General features: G+C 39.0%; 2 protein-coding genes and 1 long non-coding RNA gene across 5 annotated transcripts; all 3 read left to right on the top strand.

Annotated features, from left to right (window-relative positions):
- The first annotated feature begins 64 nt into the window (after positions 1-64).
- Positions 65-9249, top strand: LOC116196274 (TMV resistance protein N-like). 2 transcript variants are annotated; one of them, XM_031525918.1, is made up of 5 exons: positions 65-399; positions 478-1010; positions 5753-6857; positions 6949-7236; positions 7326-9249. In XM_031525918.1, the coding sequence occupies exons 1-5, from the start codon at positions 211-213 to the stop codon at positions 8814-8816; spliced, it is 3606 nt and encodes a 1201-aa protein (XP_031381778.1). In that variant the 5' UTR covers positions 65-210; the 3' UTR covers positions 8817-9249. The 2 variants fall into 2 exon arrangements, with proteins under 2 accessions (XP_031381778.1, XP_031381779.1); XM_031525919.1 differs by having other exon boundaries at positions 66-399; positions 499-1010; positions 7326-9244.
- Positions 9250-14306: 5057 nt separating this feature from the next.
- Positions 14307-16343, top strand: LOC116196276. The gene is made up of 4 exons (XR_004154796.1): positions 14307-15038; positions 15283-15529; positions 15754-15831; positions 15915-16343. It is a non-coding gene; the product is annotated as an uncharacterized LOC116196276 (long non-coding RNA).
- Positions 16344-18776: 2433 nt separating this feature from the next.
- LOC116196275 (toll/interleukin-1 receptor-like protein) lies at positions 18777-23294 on the top strand. Of its 2 annotated transcripts, none has more exons than XM_031525921.1 (3): positions 18777-19286; positions 19420-19940; positions 20751-23294. In XM_031525921.1, the coding sequence occupies exons 1-3, from the start codon at positions 19131-19133 to the stop codon at positions 20758-20760; spliced, it is 687 nt and encodes a 228-aa protein (XP_031381781.1). In that variant the 5' UTR covers positions 18777-19130; the 3' UTR covers positions 20761-23294. The 2 variants fall into 2 exon arrangements, with proteins under 2 accessions (XP_031381781.1, XP_031381780.1); XM_031525920.1 differs by having other exon boundaries at positions 18778-19286; positions 19417-19940.
- The last annotated feature ends 974 nt before the right edge of the window (positions 23295-24268 follow it).

Raw genomic sequence — 24268 nt, 5'->3', positions numbered from 1 at the left:
ATGAAAACAAGGATATTTTAGCACGAATTCAACCCAGGATAAGCTCGTCATATAAAGTACTGTATATCCCACTACATATCATAAGAGGACAACGATTTCGTATTTTAATGTGGAGTTTAAATAACTGACCAAATGACATGATCCCCAACTCTTTGTTTTCTGTATCATCACTATTAGGGAATTAGAAAATATTCCCTAATAGTCACATACATGTTTTCCTGCACGAGTACTCCTTTTGCATCTGCAGCTATGGATAAGCGTTCTCGGCGAAACACTTTGCCTATTGCAGTCTGCGCAATAGCATCGGTGATCATCTCTGCTTTCATTGGTACCCCTTTCTTCTTCAAGAAGAGGCAGCAGAATCCTAGTTCTGGCAGGAACTCTGAGAATATATCACCGGTATGAGATTTTACTCATATATTTGTGTTCAGTTCGATTTGGTATGTCTATCTCCAAACATAATCCCCATGTGTATAGCGTGACGTCCTCTATCTGCAGGAGACAGATGGAAGCATCACCGATCCATCATCCTCGTCCTCGGATGGCACTGAGATGGGTCGCGAGTTTGAAGTCTTCCTGAGCTTCAGGGGAACTGACATCAGGAAGACATTCACGGACTATCTCTACCATAGCCTCATCGATGCAGGGGTCCGCACCTTCAGGGACAATGAGGAGCTCCATGTAGGGGAGGAGATCTGCCCCAACCTCATGAATTCAATCAAGCAGTCAAAGATTGGGATCCCCATCTTCTCTGCAGATTATGCATCGAGCAAGTGGTGCCTCATGGAGGTTGCGGAGATGGTGAAGTGCATGAAGGAGAGCAAACAGCTGATCATGCCAATATTCCTAGACATTACGCCCGATGACGTCCAACACCAGACAGGGACTTATGCCAATTCGTTCTCCCAGCACGAGAAGAGGTTTGGTCAGGAGAAGGTCCAAGCGTGGAGGGATGCGCTGAAGGAAGTTGTGGAGCTGAAGGGTCTGGAACTGGATAAAGTGGCAAACGGGTAACTCTCTGCTGCTGCTTAAAGTTTTTCACTTCCAGAATAATCTATCTAGTTGAATTGAATAAGGTCTCCCTCTCTTTTCTTGAATTACAAAGAAGACTTATGGCCTTGACGTGAAAAAATAGGATGAGGAGAAAAAAAAGATATGAGAAGTCACATCGGTGAAAATCGAGCAATCTCTTGGTCTAAGATTGATGTCGTGCGCCTAACTGTTGGCGGGTGGGGCAATGTCTCTGGCCCCACATGAAGATATATTAAAAAGAATTGCAAATTGCAACCTAGAGCATAGGAGGGGGAGGAGGAGGATGCCCCTTTTTCACTGACCAGCCCGACCCCCGCCATTTTTTTCCCCTTCCTCCTCCTTCCTCCCTTGCTGACGAGCTCAACTCCTTAGCTCGCGCCCACCATCACCACCACCCCCTTTTTCATCGAATGATGATGAAATGCATTGGGTAAAATGAACGTAACAAGAAAAATATCAAAAGAAAAAAAAGTAAATAACCTCCATGAGCAAACTTGGAGCCAGGAGGACTGGACTGTCACTAGGTGGACAAATTATTACCTTGTTATCTTCCGCGAGGATTCACGTGCTGAGAGAACATAGCACTCGTCGTAGCTTCTCAGCCTCATCATCGTCTATGCTCAAGTTCCCAGCGTCCATCATGCTCACGCTGTTATTGAATGGCTCCAGCGGAGCTTAGCTGCTACTGGCGACTGCACAGGATGTTGGATGACAACAGGCAATGGATAGTGAGACAATCGATTTGAAACCTTGTTAAGGAAGAAGGGTGCCAAAGCTCCCCAACTGTCCCTAACTGAACCAAACACATCCAAAGTAGAATGCTGGAACACACCCATATGAACCTGACCCGGAAGCTTATCACAATATTACTCCCCTTCAATTTACCAACCTCCTCCACCCGTCCAAAACTCACCGCCGCTTCATTGAAAACCTCAACCCTTCTCCAAATCAGCCAAAACTAGCGGACACTCAGTTCCATTCCGCCAATAACGATCTCAAAGGCATACCCACAAAAAAAAAAAAAAAAAGAAGTAAAAATCAATCACTTCGTGGACTGTCACACCTCGACGTAACTCACTTACATGAAGAGGTAATAAGAAGACGATGAACCGCTTGCCCAAGAGGTTTTCACGATAACGGAGCTTCCCGTGGAGGTGGAGGATCTCGACAGTGGAGGAGGAGGAGGTGAAGGGAGAGACAGCGAAGAGGATGTTGTGGCGGAGAAACTACAGGCGGAGGGACTAAATTGATGTATAGAACAAACTGTTTGATATATGAAGGAACTGTTGGAGTTTAAATATACCCACATTCAATTAAGTGGGATAAATGAGTATTTTCTCTCGATATTTATAACCCACGTTTGCAACTGAATTGGTCCTCAATTTTAGTAACCCATCGATCCATAATTGCCCATTATTTTCTCCACAACTCACCTAGTGATTACCACTTTGATGGGAGAGTGGTTATATGGTTATAAATATGTATTGGTCAGAGGTCCTCAAGATCGGTTGATCATGAGATCACCTGTGAGATTACCGAGAGCTTGGAAGATTTCCGATCGTTCTAAGAATTCTAGGAGTCTCGAGTGAGCTCAGAACACTGCTCGTTATTGTTCACTAAGCTCGGGAATCATCCAGTGACTACATGCGAATTGCAATTCAATCTCTCGAATACCATGATTAGAATCAATGGCTGGAGGTAATCCTAATTTTGCTTCCGCTATTAATCTTGCACTCTATATATTCAGTGGGAATTCCGGGTTTACTCCCACATTTGGTATCCGAGCCTATATAGCCTCTGCCTTGATTGCATCCAATTTCATAAACTAAATGTGCATGGAGTCATCGCACGTTGTGTATGTCGTTTATTTTTCTTCGAAGCAAAATTTAATGAATTTAAGTTTTGCATGCTATGGAGAATGGCGACGTGTGGTGTTAAATCGTCATTGGCATCTGTCTAAATGATTTGTTGAATATAATACTGACAATGTGAAAAATGGCTTCCATTGAAATTAATACATATATACATACATATATATATATATATATAGCAACGCGCAAACACTTATATACATTGAATCTGAGGTTTAGCATTCGAACTTGGTGCATTCGGATTTTGACCAACTTTGAATCGTGATTGCATTCGAACCTCCCTGGTATTTAATCTACTGCTTGCCTCTGAATCATGTGTTGAATATGAACTTGTAGATGAGAATTCATTCTTAAAATGGGTGTATTAAGTGGGCCGACGGTCTTAACTTTCTCGCCCATAAAATCATTTGTCCTATTAGAAGCTATTAGTGGACAATAAGCCCCTATTGTACTAGTGGTCATTGAGTAATATTCTGTGGAATGTAATTTGTATTATTTTGATTGATTGGGAGTAGCCACACCATCCCGATTATGTTAAAATTAAATATGAATGTTTTCCGGTCACAGATGGTGAAATGACATAGATTGTAATTAATCATATGAATATGATGAATTCTATCCCACAGGACTCTTTATCATATGTCCGTGATTAATTAGGATGGAATAACATATTATATTTTTCGACTTGCTCACAGGAATCAAGGTTTATAATTTTGTCAGTTTCATCAAAATAAGGCCAAATATGGATCCTGAAATAAAACTTAGCCCATGCAATTTTGTAGTCTGATCCATATTTGTTATTTATTGTGTGTTTTGCATTGATAGAATATGCATAAAGTTATGCCTCTGTTCGAATTTTGAGCTCGTATTTTGCTTATTTACGGTTGTACTTCCTATGACTTAATCTGATCTTAAGATAAAAATTCCCGAACTAACTGGTGATAACTATAAAGTTTGGAGGGAGAGGATTCTCCTTCATTTGGGGTGCATGGATATGGATTACGCTATAAGGAAAGAGGAACCACCTGCTCCTACAGATGTTAGCACTCCGGCTGAGGTAGCTCTTTATGAAATGTGGGAGCGATATAATCGCATCTGCATGATGTTCATGAGGACACGTTTACCTGCTACCATAAATGGTTCCATTGGGGAGCGTAATAATATCAAGGATTTATTAAATGCCATAGATGAGCAGTTTGAGTTTTCAGATAAGGCCCTTACTAGCACCCTTATGACCCTGTTATCATCTATGAGACTCACCGGAGTTAAGGGTGTGCCTGAACACATCATGAAGATAAGGGATATTGCGGCCCAGCTACAGAAAATGGAGGTTCATATGTTTGAATCCTTTCTTGTACACTTCATTATGAACTCTCTACCACAACAATACAGGGTCTTCAAAATCTCTTATAACAAATCAAAATTAAACCGAGAAAAAAAAGAATTAAATCAAAATTCAATCGAGAAAAAAAAAATGGAGAAGGGAAAAATGAGGTAAATTCATTTTACATATTAAAATTCAATCAAAGGAAAAAAAATTTATTGACTCAAAGTTCATGGGAAAAGTATTCTATTTAATGGTCAAATAAGAATAACAAAGAAATATTCATCGCATAAAAATCAGAAGAGTCTTATCTTTATTGAAGCGACATCTATAGTGGAATTAGAATAAAGATCCTATCAAAACAATCAATATCGAAATAACGAGTTTACGTTATAAAGTTCAATCAACAAATCAAAATTAAACTGACAAAAAGAAAGACTTGGAGAACGGAAAAATGAGGATCACAATTATATATGCAATTCCCGGTTGTGCGTTCACTTTTCTTCCTCTCTCTCTCTCTCTCTCTATATATATAAAGATAATACTACATGCCCCGTATCCCTCGTATTCATAAAGATTTCATAAAGATAATATTATATGCCTCGGAGAATTATATGCACAATTCTTAGGTTGTGCTTTCCCTTTTAGCAGGGTGCAATATATTTGCATGTGTTTTATATAATCTATATATGTTTTGTATAATTTATATATGTTTTATATAATCTATATATATATATATATTGGTATAAGGCAAACCGTATATATATATGTATATAGTCATTCATATGATATATATTTTGTTTTATATAATCTATATTCATATTCTTTATAAATAAGCAAACATTTGAGGTTCAAAATTATATATGCCATTTTCCGATTGTGCTTTCCATTTTCTTCCTCTCTCTCTATATATAAAGATAATATTATGCCCTGTAGGCTTCATATTCATAAAGATTTTATAAAGATAATATTATATGCTTGGAGAATTATACACAGAATTCTTAGGTTGTGCTTTCCTTTTGAAGGGTGCAGTATATATGCATGTGTTTTATATAATCTATATATACATATTGGGATAAGGAATACCGTATATATATGTGTGTACATAGTTTCATATGATATATATTTTGTTTTTATATAATCTATATTTATATTCTTTATAAATAAGCAAACATGTTCTTTAGTCTATATGTAATCAAAATATATTCTTTATACATATATATAAATTCAATTTTATACGCACAGAATCTCGAGATATATTGATGAATAAGGAAACTGGATAACTTAAACATAAAAATTTCATTAATAATTAAATGATGACTTGGCAAAACGAGAAACCTCCGTTTGATGAGGTGACGACATGAGAATTCAGCTTGTACTTCGTTTTCATATATATAGATTACAAAATTTTCTTAGGTAAGTGAATCTGCGCAAATTAATTTAGTTTAGCAATATTTTTTTAAAAATTTCTTACATTGGCTTTATTTAGCAATGACAAGTGACAACGATATATATGTCTTTGCAGGCATCAAGGTGAATTCATAAAGTTAGTTGTTGCAAAGATCATTAGAGAACTGAAGAAGTCTTACTTGGAAATGGGTACTGTCCTAGTTGGAATCGAGGATCGTGCAGAAGAACTTGTGAAAAAATTAGAAGTTGGCATAGACGATGTTCGGGTATTCGGGATTTGGGGCATGGGCGGCATAGGGAAGACAACTCTAGCCAAATTTGTTTATAACCAAATCGTAGACAATTTTGAAAGTAATTCTTTCCTTAAAAGTATCCGAGAAACATCCCGGTATCCTAGAGGCCTTCAATACTTACAAAGTAAATTGGTCTCTGACACATTAAGGCTTCAGCCGCAGGACTATGCTGATGTAGAGGAAGGAGTCAAAGTGCTTAAGGAAAGGCTTCGCCATAAGAAAGTCCTGATTCTTCTCGATGATGTCGATGACATCAACCAGATTAAAGCTCTGGCAGCGGATGTTGGTTGGTTTGGCCGAGGAAGTAGGATCATCATCACGACCAGAGAAAAGGGAGTCTTGGATCAATTTCAAGTGCAAGATTTGTATGAAGTCGCATCACTGGATGAAGGTCATGCTTTAGAGCTCTTCTGCAAGCATGCCTTCAGAGATAAGTCGCCCAGACCTGACTTGGCTGAACAGGCCTCGGACATTGTGAACATAACTGGTCGGCTACCTCTGGCTCTTGAGGTTATCGGATCATATTTATCCGTCTATGGTGGGAGGAAGGATATGTGGCAGGGTACAATAGAGAAGTTGAAAATTAAACTGGACATGGTCAACGTCCAAGATAAGTTGAAGATAAGTTATGACTCGTTGGAAAGTGAGCAAAAGGAAGTATTCCTTGACATTGCATGCCTTTTCATCGGAATGGACGTCAGGCTAGTGATTCCTATGTGGAAAGATGCTAAATTTTCCCCGGAAGTGGGAATTGAGATCCTCCAACTAAAGTCGTTGATTAAAATCGGGGAGGACTATACAATATGGATGCATGATCAACTCAGAGATCTCGGCAGAAGTATCGTTGAGCAAGAAGACAAAGAACCAGGACGGCGAAGCAGGCTGTGGCACGGTGAAGATGCAGGGATTGTATTAGTGGGACAACAGGCATGACATTTTTTATCTATTTTAGATCAACTTTCAGATCACGAAAATTGTTTGAAACCACATCCATTTTTGATGTTTTTGATGAGTACAGGGAACATCCAAAGTGGAAGCCATCAGTCTAGAAGGATATCATTTCATGGAGGAAGAAGATAGTCTTAATGATGACATGTTTAGGAACTTGCCGAGGATAAGAGTTCTTGAACTCGCTGGTGCAATACTCCAAGGGAACTTTCAACATCTTTTCCATCAGCTGAGATGGTTGAGTTGGCATAGAGAGAACATATGTCCGCCGACAAATTTAATTCTGAGGAACTTAATTGTTCTTGATTTGTCGAGGAGCTTAATTCATGACAACTGGATCGGTTGCAGTTCGGCCGAGGTCTCTCCTCTTACTTTCAACAATAAATGCTTTCTATCAATATTATTCCATTTAAATAGTTTTCTTACATCTCTTTTTGTGCACTTCAGTTCGGGTCGAAACTCAAAGTTCTCAATCTCACAGAATGCCGAATAAGCAGAACTCCTGACTTCTCAGCATTTCCGAGCTTAGAGAGCTTGATTCTTGAGTCCTGCCAGCTGTTGGTTTGGGTTGATCCATCCATAGGGCTTTTGAAGAGTTTGATCCTTCTAAATTTGAGGAACTGTTGGAGCCTGAAGAAGTTGCCGGAACAGTTGGACTCCTTGGAGTCACTAATTGAGTTTCTCATTGATGACACACCACTGGAAGAAGTACCTATATCAAGAGGTATGAAGAAGCTTGAAGTTCTATCAGGTAATAGGAGTAGATGGCTTTCTCGTGAAGTACCTATATCCGATGAAGTTTTGAGTCTATCCTCCTTGAGGGTCTTGAGATTTCGCGGGATAAAGAGCCTTCCGGTGAGTATGAGTGCACTCTCATGCCTGCAGACCCTTCATCTAGGTGACTGCCAGAATCTTCAGACCCTCCCTGAGCTTCCATCTAGCTTAATTAGCCTAACAGTTGAAGCTTTGTCGAAGCTGACTTCCCTGAATTTCGCGAACTTGGTGAATCTAAAAACGTTGCATTTGTCTGAGGCCTCAGAGCTCAAAGAGCTGGACAGCATCTCTAGTCTAAGGAAACTCGAGAAAATGACTTTGCACTCACTGAAGATATATACCTTACCAGAAAAGACAGGTGCATTTCTCCGTCATCTAAAAGAGCTTGATATTCATTACTGCCACAAACTTAAATGCCTCCCCACAGTTCCCTCAAGTCTGTCAGTTTTGAGAATTGGGACGTGCAACTCACTTGAGAGGTTGCCAGACCTTTCGAACCTGAAGAATTTGTCGATATTAGAGGTTATGCAGTGCCACAAGCTCAGGGAAATCGAAGGTCTTGGCGATCTCCTGTCCCTGAAGGATCTGCGTACAGATAATTGCCCTATAACTAAGCTAGATGGTCTGGAGTCGGGGAGGCTCAAGTCTTTAACTGCTTTGTCTGCCGCTTGGTCTGAAGTTGAACGACTTCCCAACTTATTCAAGTTGAAGAACTTGAAGTCCCTAAGTGTACTGGGCAGCAGGAAGCTAGTTGAGATCGGAGGACTCAACAGTTTGCTAAACCTGAAAATGTTATGTATTGACAACTGCAGGTCGCTCAAACGCTTGCCCGAACTACCACACTCTTTGGAGAAATTATTCCTTAGATACTGCGTGCAATTTAGCGAAATTGAGGCAGTCGCAGAATTGGAGTCCTTGCAAGAGTTGAATATAAACAGGTGCAGATCGCTCAGGAAGTTACCGAATCTATCAAACTTGCAGAGGCTGGAGAGATTCAATATGAGAGATTGTGAGAGCATCGCAGAAATTCCAGGACTTGAGGAGCTAAGTAGTCTGCGGGAGTTGAACATCTTTGGATGCAAGGCACTTAAGTTACCCGATCTTTCAAAGCAACAGAGTAACGGGCTGCAGATCTATAAGGATTCGACTCTTAGACTCTTATGAGTCCGATCATCGGAGATAAGATACCAGCTGGGGCAGGGTATCTAACTAGTTTAGTGGTCTTTATGTCTGTAGGCATTTATGCGTTTGACTTTCTGTTCTTATTCAGATCGACATCAGTGTGTGTGCGTATACATATATGCGTCGTTGAATTGATGTATAGTGCAAGAGTCGGAGAAATTGAGTCTAAAAATTAATTCAAACTCGTCTCCACCTGATAACCAAGAAGTTCCTATAAAAATTAACTCTTATGAGTCCGATTATCGGAGATAAGATACCAGCTGGGGCCGGGTATCTAACCAGTTTAGTTGTCTTTATGTCTGTAGGCATTTGTGCGTTTGACTTTCCGTTCTTCTTATTCAGATCGACATCAGCGTGTGTACATAGACATTATTTGTACTTGAATTGACGTATAGTACAAGAGTCAGAGACATTGAGTCCAAAAATTAATTCAAACTCGTATCCACCTGATAAGCAAGAAGTTCCTTTAAATTTCCACCTGATCTATAAGTGATTGAGTCTATTTTCAACCAAAAGATAAGAGATATCACAACTGTCCAATCTAAAAGTTAACCTTATTAGACACGATGTGATTTATTTATTTATTACTCAATAAAGAAATCTCTCCTTTTTTTTTTTTTGGATTATAGAGTGAATCGAGTTGATAAATGTAGAACTTTCACCATAATTCTGTTCTTCTCCTGTAAATGGTTTTATTGACACTAACTCCCGTCCTGATGAATGAGTTTCCTGAAGCAGAGAAAGAAGCAGCCGCAGTACAACAGAGACTGACAATGGTGATATCCATGACCAAGCAGAGCAAACAAATGATGTGGAGGCCTAGTGGACTAGGCATTGAAATGGATTTTATTTGCAAGGTTATTCGTGTTATTCCAAGGAAAATCAGAGTCTCTTTGTGGTCTCAAGGTTTGGATTCAAACATTAGCTTGCTTGAATTCTTGATTCCTCAAAGCCTGCAACAGTGATGAGTGTAAAATATGTCAAAATAGACGCTCAATTGCTCTTACGACTCGATCAAGCACAAGGGTATGGGAGTATTGCTAACTTGAGTATTTAAATGGTTGAGTGATTTCTATCATCAGCCTTTTGTAATTTATATCATAGCCGTAAGCTTAATTATTCGGCAAAGTTCACATTTGACACGAACAGAATTGGCTGAAAATTTCTTATACTACCACTTCTCTTAGCTTTCTTAGATCAATTATCCGTCAGCTCCAAAGTGCCAGAAGAAGACATCTCCTACTCTGCATCAGAATGAACTGGCAAATTGAGTCATCACTATTCCGCTAGTGAAGCAGACATTTTTCTTATCATGGCACTGTAGTCTAGCAAAGTTCGAATCAAAAGATTGATTATCAGAGTAATTTGATCTAAGGACACACCACAGTAGAAGCAAAGGGAGCCAGAATTGAAAACGGTCGCGATGAGTGATGGAGCAGCAGTGTGTTTATAATTGTGAATTATGAATTCTTTTCGGGTAGCGGACAATCATCTGTTTCTGCAAGAAGTTTTACTCACTGTGAAGTCAGCCCCATCCACGGACATTCTCACACCACTGCAGCAGATGTCGAATAATGACGACTTAAATATTCGAGTAAATTGGACAACCAATAGCATCCTTTCCCTAATTTCGGCCAGTTACCCTATACCAAGCTTAAAGACACCGCACAACTTGCACTTCGCATGATGGGCTCCATATTCTATCGATATTATTTGGCTGAATGGATTCCTCTGATGCTGAAGAAAATGGAGAAGTTTCAAAGAGCATTATGTTTGGTAGCACAAAAATGGGATTCTCTAACTGTTTTCCATCCCACACGTCAATCCTGCGACCGAAGAGGGCAATTTAAACTCAACTGTCCATGCATTGTTTCTTTGAAGATATGTCCCACACGTTGTTACCGGTTTAAATTTAATTTCCTAGAAAATTCGTTTCGGGACATATGTCAATGCCCGATTGAATCACTTGTAATGCATGCAATAAGGACACATGGCGTTGGGAGAATCATGTTCAATTTCTTTTTAAACATGTGGTCAAAGCCTCAAAAAACTTTATCCACTTAGTGGGGGACAGTTTGCCCATGTTATCCCACTACAAGCATTCTTATCTTCTCCCTGCCTATAAATAGAAGAGGCGTCCACATGTTCGAGATACACTCAATCAAACACGCAATATTGCTTTGTAGCTTTTATCTTGGGCCCCTCACGGCCCTAATTGTAGGAGTAGCAGTAATGTAGATAACCCTCGGCTCGTGGCAGCTAGGGCCTCGCCCTCAACGGTTCGAGCCAACGATTGTTCGCGGCGGTAGCATCTTCATCCTCAATGACTCGAGCAATTGACCCCGTGGCGGCAAGTTCGTCTTCAACGACTTGGGCTATCATACACCAGTGGCGGCTAAGCTCGTCTTCAATGACATTGGTCCATCCGAGTTCGAATCCTCCAGGAGGTTAGAGTTCGATCCCACAGCCATTCATCTCAACGTCTCAACGTGGTACTAGTTCATTCCTTCCTCGACGGTTCGAGCGCCCCCAAGTTGGAGATTCTTGGGCCTAAACTACATCAGCATCTTCCTTTCTCCGTACGAAGTTCTCAATTTAGAGGAATGCCGAAAGAACCACAAGGATTTTAAGTGGAGGGAAAAAAAAATTCTCTAATTTTCAGGAGAAATCGGAAATTACCTTTTTTCCTTCATCGAAATCCAGAAACAAACGTTAATTGCGCGACCAAAGTTTGGGCATGACATGGTCACTCGTGATTGAGCTCTGCAAGAGGTCGGGCATCTGATTTACCAAAAGAATTCTTATGGAAAACTACGGCAGTGACATCCCTGAAAGCAGGATATTAACTTGAGGGGAGGTCACTTACGGAAAACTACCTACCTATCATGTCTGTTTCCTTTTATCCTTCCGTGAGTCGGATGTTTGGACTATATAATGCCGACACTCGACAAGGCATGCATATCGTACACAATATAACTTGGGCTAGATTATATGCACAAGAAATCATCGACCAATACATTCTACATTCTGCTAAAATATAAATTATTGGTGAAAGTTTAAAATGTTAATGCGGGTTAAAGTGGAGTGCAACAACTCGAGAAAAGTAAGGCAATCGAGTTAAGTAATAATTTGTCTATTGATTTTTCTTTCATCTAAGTTTGAAAATAATGAAAAGTCTGCCATCGACTATTATTAAATTTATATCTACATCTATATAAATAAATATATATATATATATTAACAAAGCACGAGCCGAATTTTTATGCCGTCACATCATAAAAAATAAGAAACGGAGCTCTCTCACTTTGCTACGTTATCTAGTACATATGTATTAAGGAAATTTTTTGTTATTAATAATGCAGTAGAATATATATATATATATATATATTATTTAGATATAACCAAACATAATATATATAACATAATAAAATATGTGGTGGACTATATAAATTAGCTACTATTTAGGAATTTTTTATATTGTAACAATCCAATTGCCTTTCAAAAATATTATAGCAAAATATAGAGTTAGAATATATATTCTTATAATATTAATCACAATCAAATTATCGTTTATATTATATTGTGTGTTTATAAAATTGCCCCTTAGTTTGTGTGTATATATATATATATATATGTATGTATGTATACTCTAAAGTGCAGTGGCAACTTTGAAGTTGAATTCAAAGTTTTCATCTAAATAGAGTGAAAGATCCTCTTCGATATTTTGATTGTTTGCATGATCTTCTCCTAATTTTTATTTTTTTTGATTGAACTTTGATTTGTTGAATAAATTTTAATTTCAATTAGAGTTTGGCTATTTTGATATTGATTGTTTTGATAGGATCTCTATTCTAGTTTCATTACGGGTATCACTTCAAAAACTGTAAGAATTTTTTTCTCCATGAACTTTGAGTTCAATAGTTTTATTTGTTCGTATTCTTTGGTTGAATTTTGATTTATAGAATGAATGTTTTAATCAAATTTCAAACTAATTGCGTGGACATTGATTTTTTTAATAAAATTTTATTCCAATTTTACTATGGTTGTTACTTTAGCAATTGAATATTTTTTTAGTTCTTATTTCATAATTTAATGAAAATTATTTCTCCATGAACTTCGAGTTTAGTAGTTTTATTTGTTATTATTTTTTGGTTGAATTTTGATTTGTACAATGAATTTTTTAATCAAATTTCAAACTAATTGAGTCGGGATCCTTTCCTTTAAGCCGCCAAATTACGATCATCTCCGAGTTTTTGGGTCTCTTAGCTATGCGCATAATCACCCAATAACAAAAGATAGATTTGGAGCTTGACCCAGAAAGTTGGATCTAGGAAGTGTATCTCTATTGGATATCCTCACGACAGGAAAGGTTGGCGGGTTTATGACATGGAGACTGATAGAAATCTTCGTATCTTGTGATGTTTGATTTTGTGAGGACGTTTTCCCCTTTGCTTCGGGAAAGTCAAATTCTTCAGACGCCACTTCGGGTCGGCTCCAATTTCTCGATAATTCGGTTCCTCCACTTCAGGGGGAGTTATTCGACCCTGCTTAGTCCACTGACATATCCGCTCCTTATGTCGGCCCAGATGTTAAGCGCAGGCCCATTTCGGATGCTTCAGTTGACTTGCAACCCAGTTCGCGTGCTCCTGAGATGCCGGCCCAGCCCGTGTCAACTACTTCAGCTGATCCGTCACCTCAGCCCCACTGCTTCTTGTCCACAGCCGATTTTGAGCCGACCACCCTTCTGCATCTGTCACCATTCCACGTGTTGTCGACTTGGTCAGTAACACTGGGGAGGGGGTTACTTATTTTGATCTTGATGATGCATATGTCACGGGTTGGCATTCTCGTTCCTCCCCAAATGCGACAATAGGGCTGTGCTATCTATATATCGGTTGCTTTCATTGTACGTGGGCTAATATTGGCTGGCATTTACAAGTACGTACTCCGGGTGTTGTGCTCCATATAGGTTGGATGTCTATTCTAGCTTGTCAATCTTGGGAAGTGCTAGTCCGGGAAGCCTCGATGCTCGTATCCCTGGACGCTCACACGGGTTTCAAACTTTGTGCCCGTAACATACACGTATCTCTTTTTGGCTGCTATTGATTCTGAATCTGAGCCAAAGACGTAAAGCTGCCAGAGATCCTCGATGGCGTGCAGCCATGGTTGAGGAAATTCGTGTCTTAGAGCAAAATGGCACTTGGACGATTGAGTCTTTTCCTCCCGGGAGACGACCAATAGCTTGCAAATGGGTTTATAAGATCAAACGCTAGGCTGATGGCACCATTGAACACTACAAGGCTCCCTTGGTTACCAAGGACTTTACTTAGACCGAAGGCATTGATTTTCATGAGACGTGCACCTGTGCCAAACTGGTCATTGTTCATTGCCTACTAACAGTTGTGGTGGCACGAGGATGGGAGATGCATCAACTAGACATTAATAATGTATTTCTTCATGGTGACCTGGACGATGAGGTATATATGACTCTGCCACCAGGATTTACATCTTCTCATGAGCATCAAGTATGTCCTTTACGGAAATCTTTATATGGACTATGCTAGGCTTCCCATAATTGGTACTCCAAGTTTGTCATTGCTTTGATTCGTTAAGGTTTCAAGCAATTTGAGGCGGATCACTCTCTTTTTACCTTCTCGAGAGGTAGTACTTTCCTAGTTGTCCTCGTTTATGTTGACGATATGATTCTTGTGCTGGCAACGAGACTCATCAATGTCAGCAATTTAAGAAGTATCTTCAACTGTGGTTTCGAATTAAGGGCTTGGATCCGTTATAGATATTTTCTCGGAATTGAAGTCACTCGTCGCAATTATGGTTTATTCTTGAGTGAGAGGAAATACGCAATTGACATCCTCACCGAATATGGTATGCTCGAGTGTCGCCCAGCCTATTTTCCTATGGAGTAGCAGCATCATCTCTATCAGGAGGCTGGATCTCAATTATCTGATCCAAGACGCTATCCACTTCTCATTGGAAGACATATATTTGACTCTAACACGTCCTGATTTATGCTACTCCTTTCACATTTTATCTCAGTTTATGTGCGACCCCGCTAAGGACAATGGGATGCGACCGTACGAGTTCTTCGATATTTCAAGCAATAATAACAACCCCTGTGGTTGAAAAAATTGTTCACGCAGCTTGGGCTAAAACTGTATCGATCAAAGAACTTTGCCCTCACGAAAGGTATGTCTCCTTATACCATAGAACACTTGGAATTCCATGCAGAGTTCTAGCATCTTCTATTTAGCTACTCGCATACTGCACCAACACCAGCTTGGAACAATGTGTTTCCGCAAGTTCACTGATTACTTCTAGTGAGAATTCCTCATCAATGAAATTGCAATGTGTCCAATGTTAAAAGGAGTGCACTGAGTGTTGCTGCAATGGTTTTTCCATCCTAAACTTTGTTTGAAAAAACGAACCGCAGAAGGCAGCCTCAGCAATAGCAAGCTCTTCTATGTCGATACGTCAGCAATGAGCAAGGGTGCTCAAGTTGAACTGATGGGCCCAGCCATATCGGGTGCCGAGCTCTTGACAATGGTCAAGCGTATGGCTCAGTTGGAAGTGAGGATGGTGTCCCTTAGCAAGAAAGAGGCGGGTATACCTACCGATAAGGAGCAGATACTGTCTTCTGCAATGAGCCAAATGGAAGCTCTGGAGCAGAGGCTCAAAAGGTACTTCCATGATTAGAAGTTGATTAGATTCTAACATGAACCCGTCTTTTGGCTTGAAATTAAAGGTCAATTTATACTAGTCCGAAACATGTTAGTTACAGCATCAAGTTACATAAAATGGATTCATTTGCGGATATAAATGATGCAGAACTGGCAGGAAAAGGTTTAATATCCGCTTCCCCGTTCAGGATCTTTCTTTGCATTAACAAGTCTTTTGTATTCAGGCACTCAAGAATTCCATGGCTCGGCAAAAGGAGCTCATAGCATACCTCGAGAAGAAGAAAAAGAAGAAGGGTTCGCTGGTGAGTCAATAAGCACCTCTCGCTCGGCACTAATTTTATTCCCTTATGTTTAAATCAACCATAGAGTATATCATGCTTTGCAGTGTTTTGGATTATGCAGAGGACCCCGTTCAAGTAAGGCGGCGTAGAACCTGGGGGAACTCCCACTCAACTAGCCCATCACCATGTTCGTGTTAGAAATAACCGAAATTCTCTGCAACAGTGGTGATCATCCCCATAACCCATGCCTGATATGTTCGATAACTTTCGTCATCTCCATGTATGCTGACATTGATTGTCATGTAAGTGAGTCCGAGAGATGCTCTAATGAGATGCTGCTCCGTGTGAGCTTTCCAATGGTGAAACTCCATGGAGGAGAGAAGACTACAGTCTTTCTAGAACTGTGGGGCAAGATTATAATAGCTGTAGCTTGGTTTTGCTTGAGAGGTCTGGTTTAACTCTAATTTCTGTATTTATGAAATGAAGCGGGAATCAATGAAATCTTGTACTCTGAGACGGGTTTTGAATCTTGAGAAAATATGGACATAAGTAACTATGTTGTCTCTGGTACTTCCCGGATTCGTGAAACTTTTGGCTTCAGTTGGTATTTTATTTATTTATTTTTTCGCGTTTCTCCTCCCTGTTGGATGTGATACTGAGACAGATTCGGCATTTGCTGCAAACTACTATGTGCACACATTCTCAACCACTCAGAGATGTTATAATGGGAAATTCATATCCCATTTTGAATTCACCTCACTTTTGAGTAGCCTCCTTTCCTCAGTGGCACAACATAATTGGAGTTTCATCGTCGACGGATCAATGTTTATCTGGTGACAGACAGGGCAAGATACCACTTGATATCTAGATGGATGAGAATTGGCAATACAAAATAAAAATAAAATTGAAAACTAGAACTCCTATTTTCACTAGACTCGAGAACGGAATAAATGTTACCAGAACATTTTTAGAAATTGTACTCACTAGAGACCTTCCACTTAGTTAATGAGATCTCTCAGTTGGATTTCCGTACAAAGGTGATTCTTGTGGATTATTACCCTAAAGGGACATAGTTTTCAATCATGTAATTTATACAGCCCTTGACTAAGATGCGACCAGGTGAAAAAAGCTTCAGCAAAATTGAAGCCATACGTGTGAACTATGTCCACCAAACTCTATTAACTTGCAATAACTCATCGCACTTCGTATTAATGGGTACCATTGATCAAATACAATGAAATTAAAAAATATGAAGCAATCAGGGGGACTCGAGACACGAAAAGCTCTGCTTGAAACTTCTTCAATCTGGAGCCTTTTCGTTTTTTGCTGAACTCCTATGCAAAATTTACGAACAGACAGTAGTTTGCTGTCGTGTACACGGAGGCAACTGAAGGAAGCAGAAGCAAGGAAAGCTCAATTTGTTGAGGGAGAATGCATTTGTTTTCTTTTTAGTCCCCCCACTAACGGACATTTCCGTTATCCTCGGCGTAAAAGCTGGTGAATCCAAGCGAGTCGTGGGCTCTCCGCTCATCTAACCACTCGACCGGTTACAAAAAGTCCAAAAGTAGGATATCGCTGGATCCTATCTTGGGAAAATGTGAGGCATTACTCTACTTTTGCTTTTCAAAAAGCAAAAGCATGACAGGAAAAACAGGAAAAGAGATGGACCCCGTTTGGATCGATGAATTCTTCGGATATTCCTAGGAGAATTTGAAGATTACGATCCATAATTTTAGGTCGTTTGAACGTAAAGTCTTTACATGTGTGGTTAGGAAATCATTTTTCCGGATTAGGATTTTACAGGTGCAGTTGGGAAAGTTTTCACTGTCGAAACACGTGGTATTCTCGGATTATGGCCATGGATCGTTCCACATTTTATCTCTATAAAAATAAATCATACATTATATTATCATTCGCGTCCCATGTATTTCAATATATACCCAACAATCTTACTTTTCGACCTTTAACTGACATAAATTGATTTCGTAATTAAATTTTCCTTGTAATCTTCACATTTCCCCTAATTTAACAATTGCCGAACCAAACTCCCCAGCACAAATTCTACACAGGATGGACACCTCATATATAATACTATCTATCCCACTAAATATCAGGAGCAGACAATGATTTCGCACTCGGTATGTAGTTTGAATAATCAACCAAATGACATGATCACAACCCTTTGTTTTCAGTATCATCACATACACGTTTTGCTGTACGAATACTCCATTTGCATCTGCTGCTATGGAAGGTTCTGATAAGCGTTCTCCTCGGCGCAACACTTTGCCTATTGCAGTCTGTGCAGTAGCTTCGGTTGTTATCTCTGCTTTCATTGGAACCGGTTTTTTCTTCAAGAAGAGATTACAAAATCCTAGCTCCGGCAGAAAACGTTTTGTACTGGGGCACGAAGGAATATTCAGCCAGGAAATACAAGAATTTTCCCAGGAAGTATGATGTCGCTGGATGCTATGTTGGGAAAATGCGATGTTTTAATCTACTTTTGCTTTTCAAAAAAGAAAAGCATGACAGGAAAAGCAGGGAAAGAGATGGACACTTTAGTGCGAATTCGACATACGATTTCGCACTTTAGGATGTAGTTTAAATAATCGACCAAATGATCCGATAACAGCCCTTTGTTTTCTGTATCATCACATATACACGTTTTGCCGTACGAGTACTATGTCTGCATCTGCTATTATGGAAAGACGGTCCGTGAAATAGCCTCGGTCAATATCTCTATTATCATCAGAACCCGTTTCTTCTTCAAGAAGAGAGTGCAAGATCCTAGTTTAAAAGTATTAATGCGTGTTAAAGTGACGTGCGAGTAAAATAAGGTGATCAATTTAAGTGATTAGTCTGGTTAAGGAGAATAAAGTAAAGTGATTTGTCTATTGCTTTTTCTTTCGTGTTATTTGAAAATAACGAAAAGCTGGCAACTTCCTTATCTAGATATAGAAGTGAAACCAAAGCTCTCCGAGCCGTGAGTCGCATTAATAATATGCTGCCATGAGATGTTTTGGAATTTTAATGAACTCTTCTGTTTGTGTCGGTCTTTATCATTCACCTTCACTGAAAGAAAGCAGGAACGACAAATAATGGCGAGGGAGAAAGCAAGAAAAAGAAAAAGTGGCGAGGGAGATTCTTGCGTGATTTTTGGCAAACATCGATGGGGCGAGTGATGATACAGAAAACAAATTTGCATCTACTTCATTCTCCTAGCATACACAATTTGCTGTCAGAGCGAGTCCCGAGCCATCCCATCTATCTGTTTGCTGGTAACAAGAAAGGGAAGAAGAGGAAACTAAAGGACTAATACTGCTATGGCATCTGACGAGCATCCCACCTACCTTGCTTTGGCTATTGTGATCTGCACGACAGCATTGATCGTCGTCACTACTTTCTTGGGAGCTCATTTCCGGCGCAAGAAGAGATGGCAAAGTGGCATTTCCAGCAGGATAAATGTGAACGATTCGCAGGTATTGCAGTCTATATTTATTCTGGTAGATATTGGGGATTTCATGCTGAAAACCACTTAAAGCTTTGATTCTGTAACCTTTCGATGTCATGTGTATGTCTTCGTATTTACTATGACATGTCCTGCTGCAGCAGCAACAGCAGCTGGTAGATGGGAGCCACAATGTACTGTCGTCCTCATCCTCAGACGATCCAGTGATAGGCCATGAGTATGAAGTCTTCCTGAGTTTCAGGGGGACCGACATCCGGAAGTCCTTCACGGACTACCTCTATCATAGCCTCATCGATGCAGGAATTCGCGTATTCAGGGACAATGAGGAGCTTCATCTAGGGGAGGAGATCAGCCACAAGCTCATGAAATCAATCAAGCAGTCAAAGATCGGGATCCCCATCTTCTCTGCAGATTATGCATCAAGCAAGTGGTGCCTCATGGAGGTGGCGGAAATGGTGAAGTCCATGAAGGAGAGCAAGCAGCTGATCATGCCAATATTCCTGGACGTAACGCCCGAAGAGGTCCAACGCCAGACGGGAAATTATGCCAAACTGCTCTCCCAGCACAAGAAGAAGTTCGGTCAGGAGAAGGTCCAATCGTGGAGGAATGCGCTGAAGGAGGTTGTGAAGCTGAAGGGTCTGGAACTGGATAAAGTGACGAACGGGTAACTCTCTGCTGCTTCGAGTTTTTCACTTCTCGGCTATTCTATTTCTACTATTTGAATTGAACAGTCTTTTTTTTTTTCCAATTAGGCTTTTATAGGGATAAATAGAATAAGGAAAATAAAAGGGCATGGGAAATCACACCGGTGAAAATTAAACCCAAGATCTCTTGATCCTATACATAGAAAGTGATGATGCCATTGCAAAGAACCCCGTTTTTTTCAAAAAGGGGCCTGGTTTGATATCCTAGAATCAATCTCAACTCACCTGTATTTGGAGGTGGTGAGGAATATAGATTGAGAAGAGAGAAGAAAGAATACCGGAATATATGTGGTAAAACTTGCATAGTAAGGAAACATCCTAGGACAAAGCATGAAGATTCCACTAGATAAATAAACCGGAGATGACACACTCAAAATTACACTCGTGTTTCCTAACACCTGTTACAAAGACCCAATGTGAGGAAAACCTCACAATCTTCTAAATTCTCACTCTCGTTCTTTGAAACGGTTCTAAGAAAAAGACCCCAAGGATTATAGTTGATTTCCTGATCATACATATGATATGTTACATAAAACTTTCTTAAAGATACAACACTTTCCTGATATCTTAGAGATATCCTAATACAATTTTAGGATATTTCTCCCTTTAAAATATTCTAGAATTATCTCAAATTTAAAGATTTAAAAGATATAATGAAGTCCCAACAAAATAAGAAATATAATTTCAATTGAATTTGTGATCTTGCCACTTGTCTTTTTCGTCCAATCTTGTTATCATATTTGGATCTTCTAATTCGCTGCTGAATATAGGGGGGTGTAAATGAGACGAGCCAAGTCGTGAGTTACTTGAGATCGACTCGGTGATAACTCGAACTTGACTCGACATTGTCTAGCTCGAGCCAAGCTTTTCTTCCAAGCGAGCCGAATCAAGCTCGGTGGTACTCGGCTTGTTCAGCTCACGAGCATACAAGTTTCTACATAAAATTACGTATATCTCCTTTTATTAGTGAACTAAGGCCCCAGGCCCATAATTCATGGACTGGACTGGGCTTTCTCATTATCCTCTTTAGCCTAAACTCTTACAATAATATAGAAATTGAAATTTAAAAATAAAATAGAAATCGTCTCTCTCTTTCTCTCATGCTCGGCAAGTCCGTGACCCCAAGATGCCACAGAGTCGAGCTCGATCTTGAGCCGAGCTCAATCGAGCTCAATCAAGCTAATCTTGGTTTTGAGCCTGTAGCAATCAAATGAGCTCTAATGAGCCGAGTTTGAGCTACTCGAGTATTACTCGAGCTCGAGCCTCCATATTGAACCTCGACCGAGCTCGAGCTCCAGTCGAGCTTGAGCATTTTTTTAAAGAGTCGAGTCAAGTTTACTTGTACTCGAGCTCGACTCGACTCATTTACACTCCTAGCTGAATACCAGTCACATCTCAATATGAGGGATTTGGAGAAAAAGGATCAAAGACCGTCATTTTTCTGAAACCTCGACCTTAGCGTTTTTTTCTATGCACTAACAAAGAGTTCCGTTAGGGTGGATTTACGCAAAAACATTTTCCCTTGTTTCATCAAAGAAATAGAGAGGAGGGAAAATAAAATTCTTTCTCAATCTTTCCCTTTTATTTTCCCTATAAATCTGCCTCAATATGAAATTTTGGTCCATTTCCCCTAAATTATATATCTATCTATATATCTATATTAAAACAAAACCCGAGCCGAATTCTCATGTCGACACTTCATAAAAAATAAGAATCGGAACTCTCTCTGTTTGCTATGTCATCTCATGTATTAAAAAAATTTTTTATCGTTATCTATATATCTATATTAAAACAAAGTCCGAGCCGAATTTTCACGCCGTCACATTAAAAATATATATATATATATATATATATTATGCTGTAAAATATATATATTATTTGCATGTACCCCAACAAAATTTATATTATATATATTAGTTTCTATTTAGGAAATTTTTTATATTATAGCCTGTTTATATATATTGTAGCAAAGTTGAGAGTTGGAAAGCAATATTGCATTATGGGCAAATATATTCTTATAATATTAGCCATAATCAAATTCCCATGTATATAATATTGTTTATTTATATTGTCGTTTATATATATATACACACCTACTGCATGAGTTGAACAAAAAGAGGCAGGTAAAGGAAGATTTTTCTTTTGCGAGATTTTAATTATATTGGAGCCACATATATATAGACGCACTTTTAACCGAAGCCTTTAGCATTATATTATCGTTTGCAAAGACGTGTTGGTGTCTTTATGGACTTTGTATGTATATCGTTGTAACATCCCAGATTTTTCGAGTGTCCTTTCCCATTTTACCAATCTTCACTGCATTTGGTTAGCATCCTAAATTTCGGTGCTTATAGTTCTTAAAAACAAAATAAAAAAAATGTTGATTATTATAATTTTTGGATATGATGGAGCAAGTTGCTTTCCAGGTGTCAAATTATTTGTCAAGCTTAGCATGCTTCATTTTTTTTTTTTCGGTTGAAAGCTTAGCATGCTTCATTGTTTAATGTTCTGCCAACGCATTTCCACCGCCAAACTTTTATCTTCCGTTTAAAATCCCATTTTATTTCCCTCGGCCATTGCATTCCTTAGTCCAATTTTCACAACACAAAGAGAAAGGGGCCAACAGTGGAGAGAGTGAGAGTAATTTGAGGGGAGAAAAATTAGAAATAGATTGTTGTTGGATGTTCTGGGATTTGGGATTTGTTATGGTGAGTAACCTATTTTTAAACTTTATTATCGTTATATTAGTATTTTCAGAAATGCATTGTATTTTATACTATCGATTACGATATTTGAAAAAGAGATACTGAAGTTTTGAGATCGATGGAAATTGGTGAGTCATGCGGTGCCCTAAGCCAGTCGTAAGCGAAGTAGCATGAAAGTGTTGACTGGAGCAGTGAGGCTGCCAATGTGGAGCCGAAACTGTGGTCTGGAGCTGGGAAGGGGCACATGAATGATCTGAGTTCTTGAAATGTCGATGATATTTTTATGATATTACTGAACTCGTGATATAATCTAACTAATTTAGGTTGTGGTTATTTACTAAGCGTCAAGCTCACCCCCAAATATATTCTATCAGTGGTTTTATAGGTTAGATTAGCAGTGACTTCTTGACATTTATCGGGATTTTTACTCGTTCGGTCGCATTTGTAACTTTCTGAATATTCCTCAATTGTATGGAAATTTACGTGTATTTCTCGATTTTTTATTGTATAATTTCTAGAATTTTACAATTGTGTTGCGTGCTCATCCACTACCAACACCAATCGATGTATGCCAATTTGATCATTTCAAAAAGGATTCATTAGGTTTCTCTTCACTTATTTTATCATGATATTTTGCTCTGAGAAATTATTATTTTCTTCAATTCATCTTTTTGCATTTGAATGAGAATATTTTTATTTTCTTTTGATTGATATATTTGCTCACATATTTTAATTCAATTTTGTTCTTTTCCTCAATTTTCTTTAATTAGTTTTTAATTAATGCAATATTTATAATATTTTTCTCTACCAAATAATTAAGAAGTTATTTTTATGGTTCCTCGTGCAACGCACGGGTACTTTGCTAGTTTTAAATAATCCAAACCTGCTAAATATTTCCATAAAAGAGGAACGAGTCTTAATGCAGAGGCCAAGATGTGACTTGGGACCAAAAGGTTTTGAGTTCAATCCTCACCACTAGAACGTTTATGCATCTTTTTATTTTGTTTAATTTCATATACTTGTACAAGACCCATATACCACCTTTATAAACGAAAAGTAAATATTCCATAACATCTCCTTGCTCTACAAATAACAACCAACTCATTCATGAGCATCTCAAAAAATATCGAATCCCCAATTAAAAGGAAATTTATTAGGGGCTGGATTTTGGCTAAGTTCCATTTGGGCTTGTTAAGCCCATCGCGGCCCACGACCCACGACCCACGAGGCCTCATGAGACGCAGCTCATTATATAAGTTCATCTATCTTGGAAGTAAGAATTAGATTTTCTTTTTCTGGGTATGGATCTAGGTATTCGGAAGCTCAATTGAGTCTCGACTAATCTAGTCAAATTTAGTTAGCCCACTAAGGAATAAAGCTCTCATAGCGTGGATTTTCTCCGTTTAGAAGACCTATTCATTTTCTTAATTACCGACCCATATGGATATGCGAATCTCCTATAGGTAACCACATATATGTTTTAATTCTCTGTATATAAGAAGGCACATACTCTCATTAATCCAACTACTTACATTTTTGCCTCTCATAAGCTCTAAGGCTATGTTTGGTTCGCTGGAATGGAA

Source organism: Punica granatum, chromosome 2, assembly GCF_007655135.1.
Source record: "Punica granatum isolate Tunisia-2019 chromosome 2, ASM765513v2, whole genome shotgun sequence".
Taxonomy (NCBI): domain Eukaryota; kingdom Viridiplantae; phylum Streptophyta; class Magnoliopsida; order Myrtales; family Lythraceae; genus Punica; species Punica granatum.
The sequence above is the reverse complement of the archived record's forward strand: the minus strand, read 5'-3'. Positions and strand labels throughout refer to the sequence as shown.